Source organism: Bombus vancouverensis, chromosome 2 (assembly GCF_051014615.1).
Source record: "Bombus vancouverensis nearcticus chromosome 2, iyBomVanc1_principal, whole genome shotgun sequence".
In the NCBI taxonomy this organism is placed as follows: domain Eukaryota; kingdom Metazoa; phylum Arthropoda; class Insecta; order Hymenoptera; family Apidae; genus Bombus; species Bombus vancouverensis.
Window position 1 is genome coordinate 9,656,269 of NC_134912.1, and position 20,706 is coordinate 9,676,974.

Consider the following 20,706-nt stretch of genomic DNA (forward strand, 5'->3'; position numbering starts at 1 on the left):
TTGCAAGATCATGGTAATTATGATGATTAAATCTGGAATCTATAATACTTCAAATTGAAATGACTTTATTTCAATAAAACGAATTTAAAATGGTCAACAGCTATGAAAATGATGAATAATATCGTATATAACATTGTACTAAAGTATAAAATAACGTGTTTTAAACTGTATTATATATATATATATATATATATAACTTCCCTTTCTCTCCATCAGAATTTTATTTAATATGGAAATATGAATCTGTTAATTGGATATAAAAATTAATAAACTATAATATTAAAAAGTCTACTCAAATGAGTTTAACCAAAAGAAGAATACGTTAACTCCACATGAAACAGAACTTCATATATACGAAATCATTCGAAAAATGAATAAAGCTGTGTTTTATTGCAAACAGATCGCAAACGAATACAGATCTAAAATATAAAATTGAAATAACCGATTGGTTTTGATATCTATCTTTTCCACGCGAACGTTACAAAATTAATGAAATTATCGTTGCTCGGAACAATGGAATGACCGAATTAATTAATCAAATTGAATCGCTGACGCAAACAATTAATAAATTTATCGATCGTTCAAGCCATTTACATTCGGCCGCCTACGCTTTGAATCATTCATACGGAACCGTGTGTTCGCCGCAACCTATCACACCACGTGCGCGCGATACGCTTGTATAAATAACATCACGAACGTAGAAATAATTTAGCCTAAACTGCATCGACTACATAGGTGCGTGTGAACGGGGAATCGTGCACGAGGAACTTTTACACGCATCGTTAATTCTAATGAAATAGCAGCAGCTGCGCGTCTCGAAGAACGTTTGTCAAACATGACACTATAATGCGGGATCTTAACAGATTGCAATTAAATGACCCAATTAAGTCAAAGATGTGACGTCATACTGTGTTAATATTTATTCACATTTTTCATGCAAGAAATTAAACTGCTTATTCAGAATTAAAGTTCGATTTTGCATCTGCTAAACCTAAATGATTAATAAAAAAATCTTTCTTGAAATAAGGATAAGAATCCTTATTTCTAAACATGATAATATCAAAGATATCGTTTGACCATTATTATCGTCGTCATCGTTATTATGGTTATCATTACAAAAAGTAATTACATTTTTATTGAATTTCTAGTTTTTATGTCGCTTTATGATTAAATAAATGCATTTTAATACAGAGAATACAGATGTTTTGAAGCTATTTTAAAAAATTGTTAAATTGGCTAAACTTTGTGGAAGCGAAAGGCAAGTAATATTCTGGTATCATAACGTGCAACATTTTAAAAATATTGAAGAGGATGAAAAAACACGTATCTAACTCCAAAATCAAATAAAAAGAAAACTAATTGATCGACAATGTATCGAACTTCAAACCTGCATGTAAAAACATAGGAAATCCGATCTATCACGTTCTTCCTCTATAATCTTAGATTTCATTTATAAGAGAAACAACGCTTCCGACTATTTCTATAAAACCTATTCATCACAGAGGTTCGACAAAAATTCTAAGTTCCATATTACATTCACTGCGAAAGAAATCAGACGAAACATCGAAATTTCAACTTAGTCACAGAGGGATCTAACCACGGAAATTCTGCTCTAAATCTTCCAATGGCAACCACCGATTGGTCGCGTGTCTAAGTTCTGAAGAAGCGGAAGCGAAGTGCAGCTGCAGCTGCAAGTCCGGGCGGAACATTAACGACATACCACAACCAGAGACTAGCCGGTACTATTACTCGACTAATCACTTTGTAACACGCTTGTAACAGCAAGCAAGCGAAAGACAGAGAGGTTAGAGAGGAAAGCTGTTTCCTTCGAGGTTAGCCAAGGCGAGTACAAGAAGTACGAGCCCTGGCTGGTGGCTGTTTCATGGTACTGGGTCGAGGGCCCTGAAAGAGGTGAGGCAGGCCAACAAACGGTGCCAAGTGCCAACTCCTCTTGTTAGGGAACAATTAAGAAATGCAGCGCGCTGCAGCTAGCGCCGTGCGAACGTTGAAAGAGGAGCAGTGAGTTTTCACGCGAGTTTCGCGCACGTACACCAAAACAAGCCTGTCGCCGTTTCATACAGTATTCCAGACTCGTTCCCTTAAAAGCTGTCGGCAATTAGAACTATTAGTAGCGGTGAAGATAATGAACCAGCGGTCTATGGTAAAGCCGCAGTTTCTCCGGAAAAATTATTCATTTCGCAGAAGTTAGATGGAAAAGCGATATTTCGCAGCACGAACAAAGCTAAGAGAGATTTTCCGGTATATGTGGGCGACTTTTATCGATGCAATGGTAAAATGTTAAAGTTAAATAAAACGTGATGGTATTTTAATTATTCTTCTTTATTCAATAAAGTTTTACGTAATTATAACTGTAGTCCAACTGTATAGTTGTGTACACATGCGTGAAATTCTATTTGGACAAGCTTTCAGAATCTCGAAAATATGAAGATTAAAATACCCTCGTTTAATTCGTTAAACTCAGTTGAATCTCTAAATACACTCCATTTTTAGACCATTTTTATTTATATACACATAGCTTTAACTCTTTAAAACTTTTACCTCTTTATACAAGCCGCTCAGAAAGCACATTCATATGGAGCAATTGCGAAATAGGGAATATTTTTTCAATTGATCGTAGAATTTACCTTTACCTATAGAAGTTACCTTCTGTCATAACTTGTGATAAGTGTTTTCTTCTTTTTTTTTGTTAAAGACCTCAACATTAATTGTATTCTCTATGTAACGAAATTGAGAAATTTATAAAAATCATAGTTATTAGTTAGACTTTTGAGAGATTCATATAATTCCTCCAGACACTAATCTTTCAACAGAACGATCTTACCCTACCACGAAACACATTATTATCTGCGAACCCAAGCTTCCTCTCAAACTCAAACACCTACTATTAATTCCTCCTCTCTCTGTCATTAGACCTAGTACAAATTGCCGCTAGTGACCCTTTGTCTACACTTTGTATGCACTGTGCACGCGGAAGCAACCTGCGATACCCGTAAAGTTTCGCACGAAGCCCGTTCCACCGAATGTAGTACACATTTTTTCTGACTATTCAAGCAGGGTTCCGGGGCCTCGGCCACGGCAGCATGTTTCTAGTACGCCTGTACACCGGTATCAGATTTGATGGGGCCATGCGGTCGTGTTACGTCGGTACAGGTCGTTACGAGGGGCGATCGTGGCCCCTTTCGTTCAGCCATTACGAGGCATTAACTGGCCCTGTCGACTATTACCCCCGTAGCAACGGTTATAATACTTCTTTTCGGCCCGACGATACCGCGTTTTCGAGGCAAGACCAGTTTCCAATTGCCCTTTGTTGCTACGTTTTTCGCTCACCCTCGCGCCATGCTTCGTCGTCTCCACTCTACCTTCGACTGACACGAAACCATGATCCCGACACGCTATTCAGGTAAAGAGTAACTTCCACATATCGTTCGTTTGCCAAAACGAGCCAACCTGAACTCCTCACCCTTTTCCTCGGAACGTAATGTTCTCGAAACATATGGACTGTTACCCGTGGTTTTTAATAAACCATTAACGAGAATGCTTAAGGAGATTGGTAGTTTACGAGAATTAAGTATTACAGGATAATAAACAAAAACAATAACAATAATAAATAAAACAATTTCTAGTGGCGATTCCGGAAACTTTTCAATCTGCTCTCGCGAAAGGCATTACAGATTTAATAATATGTAAATCGGTATAGGGATTATTTGACACTTTATATTCAACTCGTTAATCCTACTTGATTTTATACGTTTGGTAAAACTCGGATGTAAGAGGCTTTTTAAACTCATCAGCGACAGGTTACGTAACGAACATCGTAATGAAAGCGAGAGAAAGCGCGAATGAGATGAGTGATTCGTGACAAACGAGTGCTATCGACAAATGAGAGGTATATCTGTGTTGGTATGTGAATAATGAGTGAACGAGCGAGAGTCTCTCATCCGGACGAGTAAACGTGCGAAACGCTAAATGAGACATAAAGTACCTATACAAACGAGGCTCATAAGACACTTGAAAAATATCTATTAAAATTGGAACATGTATTTATTTTAATTTCAAATTTTATCAAGTTCCCAAGTTAATATATAATATCTATATCTCTTTCTGATAATTCAAACGTTTCAACGCGAATGAACGTTAAATCATTCGACGTGGTTGATGAGAGAATTCATTTGCAGCCATAGAGAAGGAATTTTCTGATTCGATAATGGTTTCGAAGAAACAAATTCCAATCTCAAATTTTGCAAGTTTTTAAAGTAAAATACAACTTTTCCTATTTGAGAATTATTTCAAACGTTTGAATGTGAATAAACGTTAAATAATTCGACATGTTTGATGAAACAATCTACATTCCATACAATTTCCTCATTCAATGATGGCTCCTAAGAAACAAATGTAACATATGAAATATACAGTGTAATATACAATACGAAATCTATGATATGCGAAATACCCAGGGGTCGAGAGAACGATGATGCATATGCAGGGGAAGGACGTACCTGGAACCGGAGTTGTGGAATAATTAACCTACCACAACGGCCCTTCGTGCTTAAAGAACGGGCTTGCCTTTCAACGACTTCATTCTTCCACGCACTACGAGGTAGTAATAAACTCGAAGTCGTCAAGTTATATCGAGGCCCAATTACGGTGTAATAACGCGGAATTACATCCTTTGCGCTCTTGGCGAAACATTTTTCAGCCACATAGGATTATTAAACTAATACGATAGAAAAAAATGAACGCCATGGATATTTTAATTCCTCTCTATTTCTTATGCAATGCTCCTAATTCTATTCACGAATGTTTTCTTTACTTACCACAGTCCAAAATCGATAAAAGTGTATTAAGACATATCAATTCCGCTTTCCTACCCAAGATTCGAAATACTCTCGATTCTCAATAAACTCCCATTAACCTTACCAAGCTGCATCTCCCTTACATTCACTCTGTAATTCAATATTAATCTCACCTTTCACCTTCCTATCAATTACCAGATCGAAGCTAGTACATCATTCCATTTCTAATTACCAGCTGTCTCACAATCGCAAAATCGTTTCTCCATTGAACCACGAGATAATTAACCGAAACTCATACAAACCGAGAAATAATAAGCAGTATGGTTAATTGGAATCGCGATTATACGTCAGTAGAATTTTGCAACAGCAGACTCAAGATAGAAGTGATCGGTGATTCCTCTTTTGTCCTAATCGGTGCAATTTGAAGCGCGTGGGCGTCCAACTGCGCATAACGAGCGCGAGTACAGTCCTGCACGTCGTCGAACGCACGCGATTGCCGGATAAACGCGCACGCGATTACTTAGAGCCGGTTGATAGACGCGAGTTCGACGATGCGATCGTCGATTCGAAGCGAGGGTTAAAGGACTTCTGTCTGCGAACGTCTCTCGAGTGGCTGCTAAGTGTACGCGATACCTGAGCCCTCTCTCGCGAATCCCGCGGTAATTGCGCGCGAATTCCGCGACGTCGCCGCGTCGGCTGCTTTTTATTGCCGGTCGTTAGTGTAATTAGGTCCCAGCGAGCGGGTTCGTGAGCCGTGGTGGTCGTACGCTCGTCCGTAATCACGGACAGACGTATACGGAAAACGGAAGCACCGTCGTCGCCGCGACAGCTCACTGAAAACATGTGTATGTATTCGCGACAGCCGTCGTTCGTTACGTAAAGTTAATTTATACGCGTTCCCACTACCGCGCTCTGACTGCGTGAGCTTGAAATTTTTCTGATAAGGCAATTCGTCGACCTCCAGACGGCCTCTTTTAATTGGCTTCTTGAGAGTCCGCGTCGCGCCGACAGAAATATACCAGAATACTCGAAATTACCGGCGAGGCTAAATTCTAGCGATAGAATCTCATTCCAAGATTCTTTCGATGCTTCTTCGTGTGGATTAGAAAGTTAGATTAGGAATTGGTGGATACGGGCTTCGAAGTGGCTGTTTTGTCGATAGTATGATTATAAATCACCAAGACAATGCTTGATAAAATTGTGATAGTTAGAAAAGAAAAATTCTCTTCAAAAAGCAGTGACGATCATAACGATAGAAGATATCAAAAATGTTTGTCTCGCCATTATAATAAGTAGTTGTAAGAATGAAGTAGGTAAATAGAATCTTTAATACGAAAATAAGAAACAAGAATAATAGATAGTTGTAAAATACTTCTAGCATTTCGATTGCAAAACCAGGATATTTTTAATGTAAAATATGTTAAAAATATTCATCTACTGAATTAACTTTTAATTATTCCATAAAACAATACAATATCTTCAAACTTGTTTTTATATCCAAAATTTCTATTCATTAATTCCATTTGTACATTTCAATACAAAAGAATATTAAAATCACACTCAACGACTCATATCCCGTACTCTCGGAAATAGGAAATCCGAACTGAAGATCGTAGTCTAGAATTTCCACGACAGAGAGTAGTGGATGAATGTGTCGATCTGGAAATACCGAATACGAGCAGAATGGCGGGCAAAAGGGTGAGAATGCTCGTATCGCGGAGCTGTTGATAGCGGTTGTAACAATTTATTCAGTCGAGCGACGCGCGCCACGAAGGGAGCGCGTCTGGTCCCTTGCGAAGAAGCTCCGCCTTCGTTCCAATATCTCTTCTCGAGATAAAGCAAGATTCAATTTTACCTTTCTCTTGTATTAACGCCACGCGAATAAGGGTGAAGAGGAAGATCTAAGATCCCTGCCGCCAAGTGATATCGACTACCGAACGAAGGTGTGAGGCGAACACCAAATAATTTTAAATACGTGAAAAGATTTTAAACAGGTTAAAAAATTCAAAGACAGGTGTGTGGTGATTGACAATCTATTCGAAGATATTTCGACGTTAATGGTATCGATGATATGAATGCGAGGGTTAACGTACTGATAAGAAAAGATTGAATGTCTTTTGGCTACATTAAGTGGATAATAAGATCTTATCTTAAAGCGTTGTTCGTTCGCCTTGGGATATAATATGTGGTACAGAATGTTTACAAACGTGAAGAAATGTTTGAGGATAATAGATTAGTGGAAAGAAGATTCGTATTAATAATCGCTTGTAATTATATTTTGCTATGAAATATATGGGCTATAGTAAGTGATCTAATCTAAATACCTTGTTTACTCAGGTTTGGTAGCAGTGTCTAACTTCTCAGAAACCAAACGATTTATCTTGATAAAATTGTTTGCACTGTAGCTTTTATGTGGCTTACATGTCAAACTTAATTAACATTCAAATTCAATAATTAAATTCAAAAGTAAAACATGAAACGCATTTCTCATCCTTTTGTTTCAAACATGTTAATAAATCATACTCTCTTTCACATAAGGTACTCTTGATACATGCTATCGCAGATTAAAGGCCAGGAACATTTCGCCTTTTAATGTTCCCCTCTAATTACACTGTTTGCCGCTCCGTTGCGATAAATCGCGACTGTTCGTCGTCTTAAAAATCGCGCGCCCAAGCTGCTTTACGAATCACGCCTCTTATAAATTATACCTAAGATTGAATCTACGGACGTCGCGCCGTATAGTTTTCTGAGTTCCCGGTTCAGGGAGGGAAACTTTCGATTGAATGAGAACGATATCTCGTTGCGTCCCCAGCGAGAAGAATCTCGTTAAACCGTCCACGCAAAGGAAGAAGTTGCCGGTTAAAACGCATTCAAACGGTAAGGCGCGCGAGAACGTAATACCGGCTACTTTACTACACGACGCATCCAACGACTGCCATAAACCTAAGTCTTAAGGCAAGAGATTTTTCGCACGAGAGAGAAAAGTAACGCGAAGCGAACGTTGTTATTTCAACGTAGTCGCGGTTGGGCAGAGAAACTTGCGCATTTCCGGCGTTTTCCTTCGTTTCGAGCCGGCGTGCGTCTTCGGGGAGAAACTAGTTTCAACGTTAACCCCGTTTCGCGGGGAGAAGATGTAGAAGCTTTCGAACACGCTCGAATTCCGAGGAGAAACGCTCCGCGTGTTTTATCGTCGTTAATACCTTAATGCCTCTAATTGAATAAAGCGGAATTCTAGCGGAATGAGCGTTTGAAATAATTTCCCGGCGATGCTTTATGGAAATATGTTTTTGGAGGGAAAAAAAAAAATAAGAGAGAAGAAAGAATTTTTCATTGTTGCGCGTTATCGTGGAAGCTTGGAATATAAAAGCGCATTAAATTCCTGAATTAGCGTACGAGAAATCTATTCCAGTCGCGAACGCGATTATACGACGTTCATTCGATTTAAACGGCGAATTAACAGTGCTTTCAGCGCAAAACTCTGCGTTGAGGAATGTATCCAAAAAACTGACCAGGTTTTCCAACGTTTCGATCAGCATGGTCCACATGCACACACCGACCGAACAATCGAAACAACGTTTCATTATTTCACGAATTGACTGAAACTTCTCTCTCTCTCTCTCTCTCTCTCTCTCGCATCAAATGCACCATTCGTGAAATAATAAATAGATGTGATTTGCATCCGTGAAAATCGTGTCGATAGGAACAGAACGAACATACGACCATTAGGAGCGTCTATTTTCCACGCTATGGTCCATCGAGGAATATATACTAGTGGATGGAATCGAAGCTCTCTGAATCGTTTTGGTAGCGAGAAAAAAAGGGCGATTCTCTCTTTTGCTATCTATCCCTTTCTCTGACCAACCAATGGCGAAGGCAAAAATTTCATTAAAATTCCAGTGGACCATAGAGCCTCGTGGCACGATGCGCGTTTTCTCTTTCGTAAAAGCCAGTACGGCTGGCGCATGGCGGCAGCAACGGGTTACGCAATCTGATGCTCTTTTTTTTCCTCTCCTTTCTGCACGCTCATTACACGAACACCTTAACCAGCTGGACGCGATAACGCGCGTTTCGCCTAAACATCCGGAACACCGCGCGCCACATTATATCCTCATTATCCTTTTTATCGTCGTCCGGAATACCGGGGCTCTCTTGGTCTCGCTTCACGGAATCGTTTTCTCTTGTCGAGCGCTCTGGCAGGGCACTTTCGCACGTTTACACGCCGGCTACAAAGTGTTTTCCAGCGGAATAAAGAGAAAGAGGACAGGCAAGAGGGGGCTGAGAGTGAAGAGATGGCACGCGAGAGGGAGGGGAGAGAAAAGAAGAGGAAGGCACTCTGGAGGGTGACTGTAATCCTGTCGTTGGAATATCCGACAAGACCGGCACGATGTTGCCTTCCTCTTTCGTTGTTCCCGTCTTCGTCGTCGTCAGGCTTTCCCTATCCCAACCTTTTTGCCTTGCGCTTCATGCGCCAAACACGAGCTAAGCTTACATCGCGGCCGGATTTCGCTTAAAGTAAAGAAAAGACGCGAGCTAATGCAGGTAAAGCTGCTTTTTCCCTCATTCTGGACATCCCGTTCTACAAGCTGTCGTTGTTGTTACTGTTCGTCGGATTTTCTGTGCGTACACGTAACCAAAGTATCGTTTTTAATTCGACGAGGTAACTCTTTACCAAAGGGGATGAGCTTCCTCTGCATGTTAATTAAAACTCACGCTGTGTTCTTTGGTCTGGTTGAATGTTCCTTAAGGGAAATTATTTTTTAATTGCTACCCAGGCTCGAGTTAGGAGGATTGCCCCGGGCGAGCCGATTAATTTATCTCGATGGTTTCCTAAACCACCGCAGCGTAAACGATTTGTTTTTCAGCCGCCGTGCGAGGATGCGTTTGAAAGCATCGTTCAAATAGAAAGGAGAAGGACCCTCTAATTTTTAACTCACAATTAAATTATACGTACTATGCTTACTTTCAGATTTCTCCGTACAATATTTTTCTGTAAAAGAATTCGGATCAACGTATTTCTAATATGAATCTTCAGAAGGCAGACAGTTTTCTTTATAGTAATAATCTCCACTTTTTCTACTAATAATCAATAAAAAGAAACTGGATTTCGCTCCACAAAAATCTGCATAAAGAAGAACAGAATTTGCTATACACCAACGGCAAAAATTGAGACTCGAATTTGTTTCGAATTTTTACCGCGTTGTTGCTCTTTCATCGAGCCAATGATCTGGACAGACTGGCGTCGCCACCTTAAAACAGACTTCTCTACGATCTATGGATTCCACGACGGAAGATAACTGCTGTTTTGTTGCGTTTTCTCCGTTTTCCCTCTTCTTCGCCCTCAGACTCTTCGTCCGCTCTTCGCACAGCCAACCGTAGCGCGCCTTTTCCAACTCTTACAGTCAGCTTTTTCTCCCGCGTTTCCGTTTCATCGAGGGTTTCGAGAACTTGCAAGAGAAACTTGCAGTTCGCGACCGACGCAAAAACACGGAGTCGACATGGCACGCGACTAATACGCGAAAGAACCAAGTCGATCTAACCTTCTCTCAGCATTTTCTCACCCCTGTCCTGTAGAACGAAAATCTTCCTTCTCATCAAACAGCCTGAACCGGACAAGAAAAGTTGGCTAATGATTTCTCGGATGAATACGTGCCGAGGATCGGTAACTCTTTCAACGGGATATCTTGAAGGAGGTAGAGCGCAAGAGGCTTTCAAAGAGGATAATTCAACCGCGATGGGGCTGAACAGGCCGCATCCAAAAGCTTCGAGGAGCCACGTTCCAACTTCCGGAGCACGGCCAGCAAAGTCAATGTCTCGGCATTCATGGGGGGGTCGTGGTCTCGACCACAGGAATGCGCGGCTTCAAATACCGCATGGTAGATGAGTCTCTGCTATCATCCTTCATTAGCCAGTCGGCCTTCCTTGCGAGCGTTCGAGAGGGTTGCTCGGACGAAACCTCGTGAGACAGAGAGAGGGAGTAGGAAGGACAGTGAATGTGCTAGCTTTTAATCTTCGAAATCTTTAGGACGTTTGGCGACGACCAAAGGGAAGCTCTCTCATCGAGACTGTCGGCCAGTTCTCTCGTTTTCAAACTCCGCGATTCGCCGCCACCTTTCGATAATTCTGTCCCTCTCTGTCTGTCTGTCTCTCTCTCTCTCTCTCTCTCTCTCTCTCTCTCTGGATACTTACGCAAACATCATTCGTTGATTTCTAGGCAGAGCAAAGAAAGTATCCCGGCAAGCTCCTCGAGTTTACGGTCGAATTAAGGATTTACGCGGGGTAATTCAGGAGTCGGGGCAAATCTTGTACGAGAGCAGATAGAAAGGGAAGGAAAGAACAGGCGAAAATAGAGAAAGAAAGAAAGAAAGAGGGTGAAGGCTCTCTTGTGCCAGGACTAATTATCGAAGTCGGGGTCAGTTTTTCGTTTATAAAATTTCGTGACCCTTTCTAAGAAAGTTCGCGACACGGCTCGTTAAATGGAACGATTTCCGACTATGAAAATTTTCCTTCGGCCGAAGGTCTACGAAGTTCGAAACAGCTCGAGGAGTTGCCGTTCGATCGGCAATCGGGTTATTTTTCAAAACTACCTCGAGTTTCCGTTTATCAAAGGAGATTGCATCGCCGATAAACGAATTATAAAGATCTGATAAATTAGCAGCGAAACTTCTTCTTGAATTTGTGAATTCTCTCCTCGAACGATAGTTACTCAGAAATTGTGTTACCTTAGAATAAATCGTGTAACCAAAGAACCACAATTTATCTTTACCGGTAAAAAGGAATTAACTGCTACGATTATCTTTCGACTTTCTTAAACTTTATCCTTCGTTCATTTAAAACAAAAAGTTTCCAGAAATTTCATATACAACATACTTTCTAATTCACGTACTTCTGTGATACTTCTTTCATACTTTGTACAACGACAACTTCTCTGTTACCAACAAACTTATGAAATTAAGAAAAAGACAAGTTAGCAATCAAAAGGGAGGAAAACCGTGTTTGCCCAAGTTAGACGCGTTTCGCGTAAATTTCATTTCATCTTAGGTGGATATACAGGCAGAACACGTTACACGTGAAATGTGCGTGCAAATTAGATCAATGGGTCAGTTTGAGAAGCTCGTCGAAATTAATATCCGTTCTGTTAGTTACCAGAGAGACTCGATACTTGGGGTTTACGATTCATGATCGTATCATGGCGTACAGTTGCAGCCACAAGTGCGGATTAAATTAACGTACTGTTTGGTATCTGAATAACGGAAAACCGTGACCTGCGGTTTTGCAATATATTCCAGTTTTTGCGCGATGAAAAAGTAGACGTGTTCTGCATCCAGTAGCGCGCATTTCCGCTATTTAAAACACTCGCGGAAAAGGTAATTGTAAAAAACGACGTTACCATAAAAATAACTCTGCCCTATGTAAATTTGTTTTCTGCGCTAACAGGAATTTTCAATACGTTATTCTATCGCGTTACTAGACAAAAGACTTTTTACATAAATTGATTGCATGTCAACTATGAAATGTTTAAAAAATAAAATGCATTAGAAGTTTTCATTATATACATGCTATATGCACATTATAAAACGTCCATAAAGCCACGAATGTTCGTTATCAAGCACATTATCAACATCGATTTCTCTGCAGAAATCAGCACGTAATGCTCCCTTATCGTCGATCTCGCGTTACAATAACTCACATAGAATACGCTTCCATGGTATTTATATATCTTCAGTTACGCAGTTTAGCAGCACGCAGAATATGTAACGTCATACTCCGAACGCAGAATCGTTCAACAAAAGATTAGACGGCCCATTCGTCCGAGAATCGAGCGAGAGATCGAGGGTTCAGCATCATCGTTACGAGAACCCCTAACATCTATTTGCTCCATGAACCGATAATGAAACAAACCCCCACGCCAGAAACAACCGTAGGCGATAAACCAAGCAGCGTGGAATCAACAACGAAAAGGAGAACGGGTGAAAATTTTCGTTTCGCCCCTGGCCAACCTGGTACGACCTCGCGAGAGAAGGTGGAGAGAGAGAGAAACGAGAAACTCGACGAGAGGTTCGGTGTTCCCTCCGGCCTCGGTAACAGCAATTTCGCGTGGAACGAGAGGAAAAAGTGGCGAGCAAATTCGCATAACAAGGCGGACAACCGCGCAATTAAAATTACGTTCGCGCGAGCAAAGAAAGCGAAACGCGCGACCAACAAAAAACTAAACGAGAATTTCGTGTCTCGTCTGGCCTGTTGGTCGACGGTGTGCGAGTTGAAAAATTTCTTGCGGAAAGCTCCCATCCGTTGCTCTCCGCGCGAGAACGCCACCGATGGACCACCTTTCTCACGTGTGGCACCGCTACCCTCGACCTGCTACCTTTCTCCTGCATCCCCATCGAAACTCATACGCCTCTAAACCACGCATTTTCCAAACACAACTCGTGCATGTACAGGGCGAAGAGCATGCATACGTGGAAAAGAGAGGGGCCTGCGTTCGGTGGCTCTCAACCGGCAGAGAGGCAGCCAAGCAACCAGCCAGCAGCCGGCTCTGCCCGACCAACCAACCATTCCACATTCCATTCGACGGTTCTCTCTCCCCCGGCACATAATGAAGTCAGTCCTGGCGTTCTAAGCCCCGGTAATATCGTGTGGCAGGGCCCTCCCCGAGATAATATTGGTGATGTATGCTAACGGGCTTTTCGGTACCAGGCTACGTCGTTTTTACGTCCCTTTCGTACCGGCGTGTCCTCCTAAATGATTTACCGCGAAAAAGAGAACGCTTGTGGGGGTCGGCCACTATCTCTACGCCGTCCACCCCGCCAGTGCCACCCCCTTCCGGCTAAAGAAAAAACTTCACCCTTTTAATCCCACCCTTACTGTCCTCGTACATGTATACCGGTGGCGAAAAGCGATCTTTTTTTTTCACGCGACCATTGAAAATTCCAAGAGTAAACCACCACCGGAGACTTCGTTAACCTTCAGCCACCGAGGGTGTCTGTGGGTTGGTCTTTTATAGGCAAAGGCCGACCGGACGATGTGGAATGTTTGAAAGTTGGCGATTTATACGGGTTGCGGGCCACATTGTTCCATGAACGCGAGGGTAGCTGGTATTTAGAGCGGCCGACAGAAGTGAAACTCATAATATTAATTAATGAAAGGGTATTTACGTGGCAGTAACGACACATTGTTCCGCGAGATTTCCCGACAAGTACTCGGTACCAGGCAACGGATGCAACGAAATCATTATTACCCGGTAATTAATGAAAAGCGCATTGTGAATCAGTTTTCGCTAGCTATCGAACATATCGAAGCGATAATGCCCGACGTTTCGGTAGAAGTTTGTCAGCCGAAAGTTTTCGATATTTTAGTTTGGGAGACAAGTGGTCGAAAGGAAGTTTCATAGTTGGTGAAAATCTTCACCAGTGGGACGTACATAGAACGTCCGGTGGATTTAAGGGAAGATTGACAAACTGTGTACCCTACTGATGAATTCTGAACGCGAGTCGGTAAACAGACATGCTTGAACTGAAAGTTTAAATCCGTTCGAAGATCCCCAGGATTTTTCCAACTTACAGGAGACAGGTATTACGTTTCGTATAGCGGCAAATGGCCGAGCCCGATTTTTATTATACTTTGGGTGTTCTCCAAATTCAATTTTTCCGTGTTTCCAATGTTCCGTTTTACGAACCTACTTACATACACTTCAAGGCAGTTTAATGTGATTTTACATTTTTCTTGAAATCATAGGAAATCGCGTATAACCTCCGAAGGAACTTTACATCACGTGCTGAGAAATTCGTTAAAACAAAGATTCAGAAATTCTAAGTCAGTAATTGGCCAAGTCGAAGATTTTCCAAACTGATAAAAACACTTGTGTAACTTTAACTACGCGAATTGGTTATCTAACATCGTATTACGTGTCTCACGTCTGTTTAGATATCCTAAATACTTAAAAATCTTTCACAATACTCTAATTGAATTGAACTTGCACGGTTGGAATTTTTTAACTCGAAAGAATAAAAGTCAATTCTTTGGACTCTTAAACGCGAGCCTTGTGTTTTCTTTGAATTTGATTAGACATATACTTGCAAGTTATATTAGGTTGTTGCATAATAAATATAGGCGAAATTTTATTTCAGTCAGTTTGATAATACAGAATATAGAACGTTCGATAATTGTTTTTCTCTTTTATCCAGAAAATTTCAGTTTGATCGTTCATTTCATTGATTTAATCATACCAAGGTAAACACAACATGCAGAAATACGATTTTCGAACCACTTGTTTGTAAATATACACTTGATCAAACTCTGCTGCGTAACAGCAAAAACATCATAGAGAGAAAATCTATCGATTCGGGTTTGATTGTTAATTATACTGATTAAAAATCCTCATCTTAAAGCAATTTATATTTAGCGACACAGTTTGTACTTTACCGCCATAATTATTATGCTACAAACTACGTATTAACTCCATCTACAGGATATACCACAAAAATTGTGCATTTTTATTTAAACCCAGAGTAACCTAAACAACTTTCAGAAACATTTTCCTATTACCACAAGAATTACGTTAAAATCTTCCTCTTCCATCGAAGAAAACATCCTTCGAATTATCTCAAAATACACCACATATATATGTAATGTCGCTTGCACACAACAGTACTTTCTATAGAATTTATTCAACTTATCGCTCGAACTACGAGATACAGTTCGTTTATGTAAACACAGGATCGTTTCCCCGAACACGTCCAGCATATCCGCTATCTATGCTAACACACTAATCCTAACCGCACCTATTCGAAGAAAAAAGTAGGAAAAGGCTATATGCAGGATTCTAACCTTTATGATGCCTGAGATGAGAGCGTCCGCAGCAAGGTTGCTCGAAGTACGCGTGGCCGGGATGCGCACCGGCGGGCCTGTTTGCATGGCTCGATCCCAGGAACAGTCCCAAGACAGCTGCGAGAACAGCTGCTCTGACCAGCAGCAACATGGCATCCGGTAATCTTCGTCGTTGCATCCTCGGGCACGATTCACGGAAAGGACACACGCAGACCCAGCTGGACACTTTGAAGCGCGAATTTCAAACGAAAAGCGTGCACAATTGACGCTACTCGACCAAAGGCATTACACTACAAAGCGTAACACGTGTATCGAGACCGATTGAAAATTTCTCGTGAATCGCAAGAGAGAACAGGAAAGGTCACTGTCAAGTGAAAATGCGTATTGTAGCGTTAAATTCGACCTGGCCTTGGTTAACAGCGCGCTACAATCTGTGTTCACGGCGTGGTTGTTGCCCTTTGCCGTTGGCAACGCGCTGACGGACGTTCACCGATGCCACAAGGCTCGTTTTCACTGTCCGTCTCACTCACCGACGATCGCGCCGTCTCTCTTTCAGGCACGCCAGGTATATACGATCGACAAGGTAGAAACTCGACCGCGTGCTGTGCTTCCTTCTCTCCCTTCCACTTCGGCCGCTACGTTCGCCGCTTCTCGTCCACCAGCTTCACCAACTGTGCCCTCGAGGACAAAGGAATTCTTCCTGTGCCTCTCTTTCCTGCTTCAGAAACGACGCGCCAGTACCTCGTGTCCTTACAGTATTCTTAGTCGCAGGTAGAGGGCCTTGAGATAGGGTCGTTCGGCGAGCACCGGATACAGGCCTAACAATCAAGATTCTCCACTTTCTCTTTCTTATTTTTTCTCTTTTTTCTTCTTCTATGTTACGTGGCATACACGAACGTGATCGTACACGCAAAGTTACGAAGTAAAGATCGCTAATAGGAACGGAATACCTCTGAATCGTTTCAAGGCTTGTATCTATGATAAACGGTTAAACATGCAACCTAACCCTTCTATCCACGTAAAGCTCTATGTCACTGACGTCCGTGATACACTTTCGTTCGCGCCATATTACGTCACTGTCGAAGTAATACACAGTCGCGTGCGACCGTTGAACCGACACACGAGAACGTATACGTATATATTCGTGCGTCAGAAGAAACAACCGAGGAAATCGTTGGCAACTAAATATAAAGAGCGCGTCCCGCGACGTCACATCTGTTGCTCAGCCCACGATCGAGTCGCCGAATTTTACTCCACGAACGAGCCAGCCTTTCCTTAATCCCGTGACATCACGATTGTCGAACGATCGTTCGTACAAGTGTCACAACATGGTTTTGTGTCCATCGGCGTGTCGAGATAGAACACGCGTCTTACGACGCTTTCTCACGACGAAACGGAGCGCTGCGAGCGGCACAGATTATACAAACCTCCCTGTATGGAGGCCGCGGCACGACTGTACAGTCGTATGAGAGTTGCCGCGTTCACAGGCGGTCGGCCGCGCTCGGCAAACTTCGGCCACGGTCGGCAAGCGCTGCTCGTGCTCTGCGACTCTATGATCCACGTTAGTTTCTTTCCAATCCGAGTCGCTCGTCGTTTACCAGTTTGAACGAATGTCCGAAGAAGCATCACCCCTGATATTTCTCTTAACCCTCGCCCCGGGGACGCTTTTTATAGCTCGTATGAAAAATTTTCGACTACGTGGGGCCAATACGGACATACCAACGAAACGGCTGTTCGGAATTGGACTCTCTGGAGCGTTCAACTCTCGTTGCAAACGCTTGAATTATGAAGTGTCCCCGATTTATCGTGAAACCCTGTTATCTACCCTCTATTGCAGATTTTTCTGTGTCTAATGTTTCGAGTCCTTGACACTCGTATCAACTCCTTCTTCTCTTTACAAGTAACTTGTACGATCGTTGAAAAGTGCATTCACTTAACCCTTAACATACGGTGTGTAAAGACGATTGCGATCTACATATCGATCGCGTTTAATGGTGTAAGATGACGCAAATGTTATAATAGGCGTATAGAGTTATTTTTGTTTCGACAAAGTTCAACTACGTGGAACTTTTCCAATATTAATACAAACTGTCCGTACTATATAATGATGCTAAGTTTATACTCCAAATTAACCCCGTGAAACGTCCATGTACAATTTAAAAACACTCTATATTTATATAAGTAGAGATTTCGATTTACGTCTATCAATATGATCTAAATTTTTTAAAAATATGGTTCGAAAAAGTTAATATTGTGTTTCGAAGTCGGTTTGAGGACGCAGCAGTCAGCACTCGAACTTAACGAAATCAATGTATCGAAACACGTCGTAACGTATTCCCCGGAGGGTCGAAGGCGAAATTCAAAGCCCCTCAAAAAGCGTGGTACGTCTTCAACGGCGTGATCATCGACGGTCCCGTATAGCCCGGAGGAGAGCACGAATGTTGCGCGCGCGTTCATCCGTCACGGAACACGAAGAGAGAAGCGGATTGTATGAATAAGTCGATATGCTAATGTAAAAACCCTCGAAGTTAGCTGAGCCAACGTTGAGCTGACGGGCAAAGAAAGTTGCAAGGCATATCCGGCCCGTTTCGCTACCTACAAAGTGTTCCCCGACCAAGCGCGAAAGAAGAAACAATTTTGTATCATCCAGCGGCTGTGGTGCCGCCATTACCACCATGCTTGACGCAGGCCACTCCCTTTGTTGTCGTCCCTGAAGAGGGAGAATGGAACCTAGCAAGACGTAAGGGAAGTCGTAAGAATTTTAGAACAAAGGAAGAGAGCCGAGTCCTTACAGAAGCCTGGCTTTTCTTAACTTTCTCTCTCTCTCTCTCTCTCTTCCACCTTTTGCCTTGTCTTCTAGTCTAGGAACTAGCCGGTTGCACCGCGACCAACAAATCTACCAACCGCTATCCCATTTCATTGAAATAGTTTAGAATTGCATGAGCCACCCCTACCTCTTTTCCTTTGTCGTTTCTTACCGGGCCAACGAATCCTCTCTCTTGCGTGGCTTCTAAACGCGAACGTTCAACCTTTCCTCCGTTTCGAAAGAAAGATCGTTGAAAGTATTGTCCGTATAGACGTGACTTTTGCTGCGGTTAGTATCTGGAATATAAATTGTCAGGATACGACACATGCAGACACCAGGATCTCTATTCTTGCCAAAGAGCTCTGTCGAAGAAGCATTTGGACTAATTTACTTACCAAGTTGCAACGTTTGAACTATATCCCTATGGCAGTTTTAGTCTAAAGAAGAAGTCACAGAACTTACTTGTTAGAACTATTGTTGAAGAAGAAAAGAAGTTTTTGATATTTCTACATTTGCTTGTAATGTATAATAAGGCAATAAATAAATTTATCTATACAAGAATATACGCTTATTGCAATTTGGTAATAACGACGAAAAGAAAATGGAAGATAATTTATTTAGAACGCCAATGTTTTTATGATGAAGTATCAAAATATATATTTCTAAGTTATTTAGTTCCAAGATCTTTTTGCATATTAATATTTCCACGCATATATTCATTCCACATATTAATGAAAAAATGCATTATTCAAAACACTCAAAATTATTATACAATCTGGCAAGTGTGCAATTATTATTCCTGAATGCAACGTAATCGAAAATGGGTAAAGCAGCCGTTGAGTAGTGCAATGCAATGGTTCTCGCCTAAGAGCACGTATAATACACCCTTTCATGTTTAGATGAGTGACACATCCGAGAGAAACGACGTTTTAACTTTGGAACTTCTTACGAACGATTCGTCTTGAATAAGAAAGAAGGCATTATAATGTCGGCTGTTCCGCGGCATTCATTGCCGGACAGCATTTCGTGATGCGGTTGATGGGGGAGGCTCCGTGAATTTCCCGACGCCTGGTTAAATTTCAGCAAGTTCCCATGGAAGTTCTGACTTATGGAACGACGAAGGCCTGAATGGACCTCCGTGCAATGCAGAAACACGCGATTCGAGGGAAGGGGGATGTGATAAGTTTTAGCAAAGTTAAGTTGCCGTTTAATGTTTCGTGTTTGATTTATAGACGTGTGAAACCCAGTTTAATAGGATCTCGTCCTTATGACCAAGAAAGAATATATGTCTCTTTTCTTATGCTGTAGCAATATCTTATAAATTAAACAGTTCTTTGTATTACGAAGAACCGATATAATTTTATAAATGATCGATTGAAGCAATAATGGTATCTCGATGTTGACTTGAAGATCATAAATACTGTTTTATTAGATACGATTTCCGAAGTACATAGTATCAGTAACAAGAACCTCCGCTTGTGTTTGTGTTTCAATTCTACCCGGGAGAGAAAATAAAAATCTAGTTTCGAGAAGAACACGACTGAAAAGATAACCACGTATTCGTATACTTAATCGTGTTCGAATAAAACGATTTCGCCTCTGTTTGAATCCGTATTTCCAGTGGAAATATTTTTACGTTATTTCCATATTCCCTCCTGTTCCCGTTTTACGATTCTTTGACAGCCGCGAAACCATAAAATCCGAGAGTATTAAACGATTCCTTGAACACCATGACGGCAGATCAATCAGAAGAAGCGACGATCGGTCGCGTATCCTATGGATGCTACATCGGACACAGTCGGATTCTTCGTTTAGTTCCGCTTCGACAAGAGCAAATGGTTGGTTTGTCGTAAAAAGAGCGGCCGCGCGATGAGAAGGCTTTCGCGAGATATTAAATATTCAAGAACGCCAAATCGAGTCCACATTATCCTCTTATTCCGCGAAGGTACTTCTGCGTCTTTGAAGCTGCTATGCTTCGTCGCTTCCGAAGAGCAAATCGACGGATCCCTCTTTAGTACGTACGATTCGAAAATATTTGTCACCCGCGAAGATCAACAAAATCTAGCGGGTAAAGAAATGAAAGAAGAGTTAAAATATAAAGAAAGAGAGGCAAGCAGAATTTCCTTTGCGTTTCGTTGCGCTCTATCAGTGTAGAAATTTTTCGTCTTTCCCGCTTGTTTCAAAATGCATTTCCACGCTTTTCCCCCTAAATGGCAAAGCGTCCCCTCATGACACTCTAATTTTACCGTTTCTCACGTTTTC

General features: G+C 41.6%; 1 protein-coding gene across 2 annotated transcripts in view; it reads right to left on the reverse strand.

Annotated features, from left to right (window-relative positions):
• Window positions 1-20,706, reverse strand: part of Sema2a (Semaphorin 2a) — a 279,663-nt gene that overhangs the window by 242,104 nt on the left and 16,853 nt on the right. The window contains exon 1 of one of the 2 annotated variants that reach the window (XM_076624822.1): window positions 15,639-17,079. The exons of the other annotated variant lie outside the window; for it this stretch is intronic. Coding sequence (XP_076480937.1) covers window positions 15,639-15,816 — 178 coding nt within the window. The 5' untranslated portion in view covers window positions 15,817-17,079. Of the gene's footprint in view, window positions 1-15,638; window positions 17,080-20,706 lie in introns of those variants that run through there. 2 annotated transcript variants of the gene reach the window in all.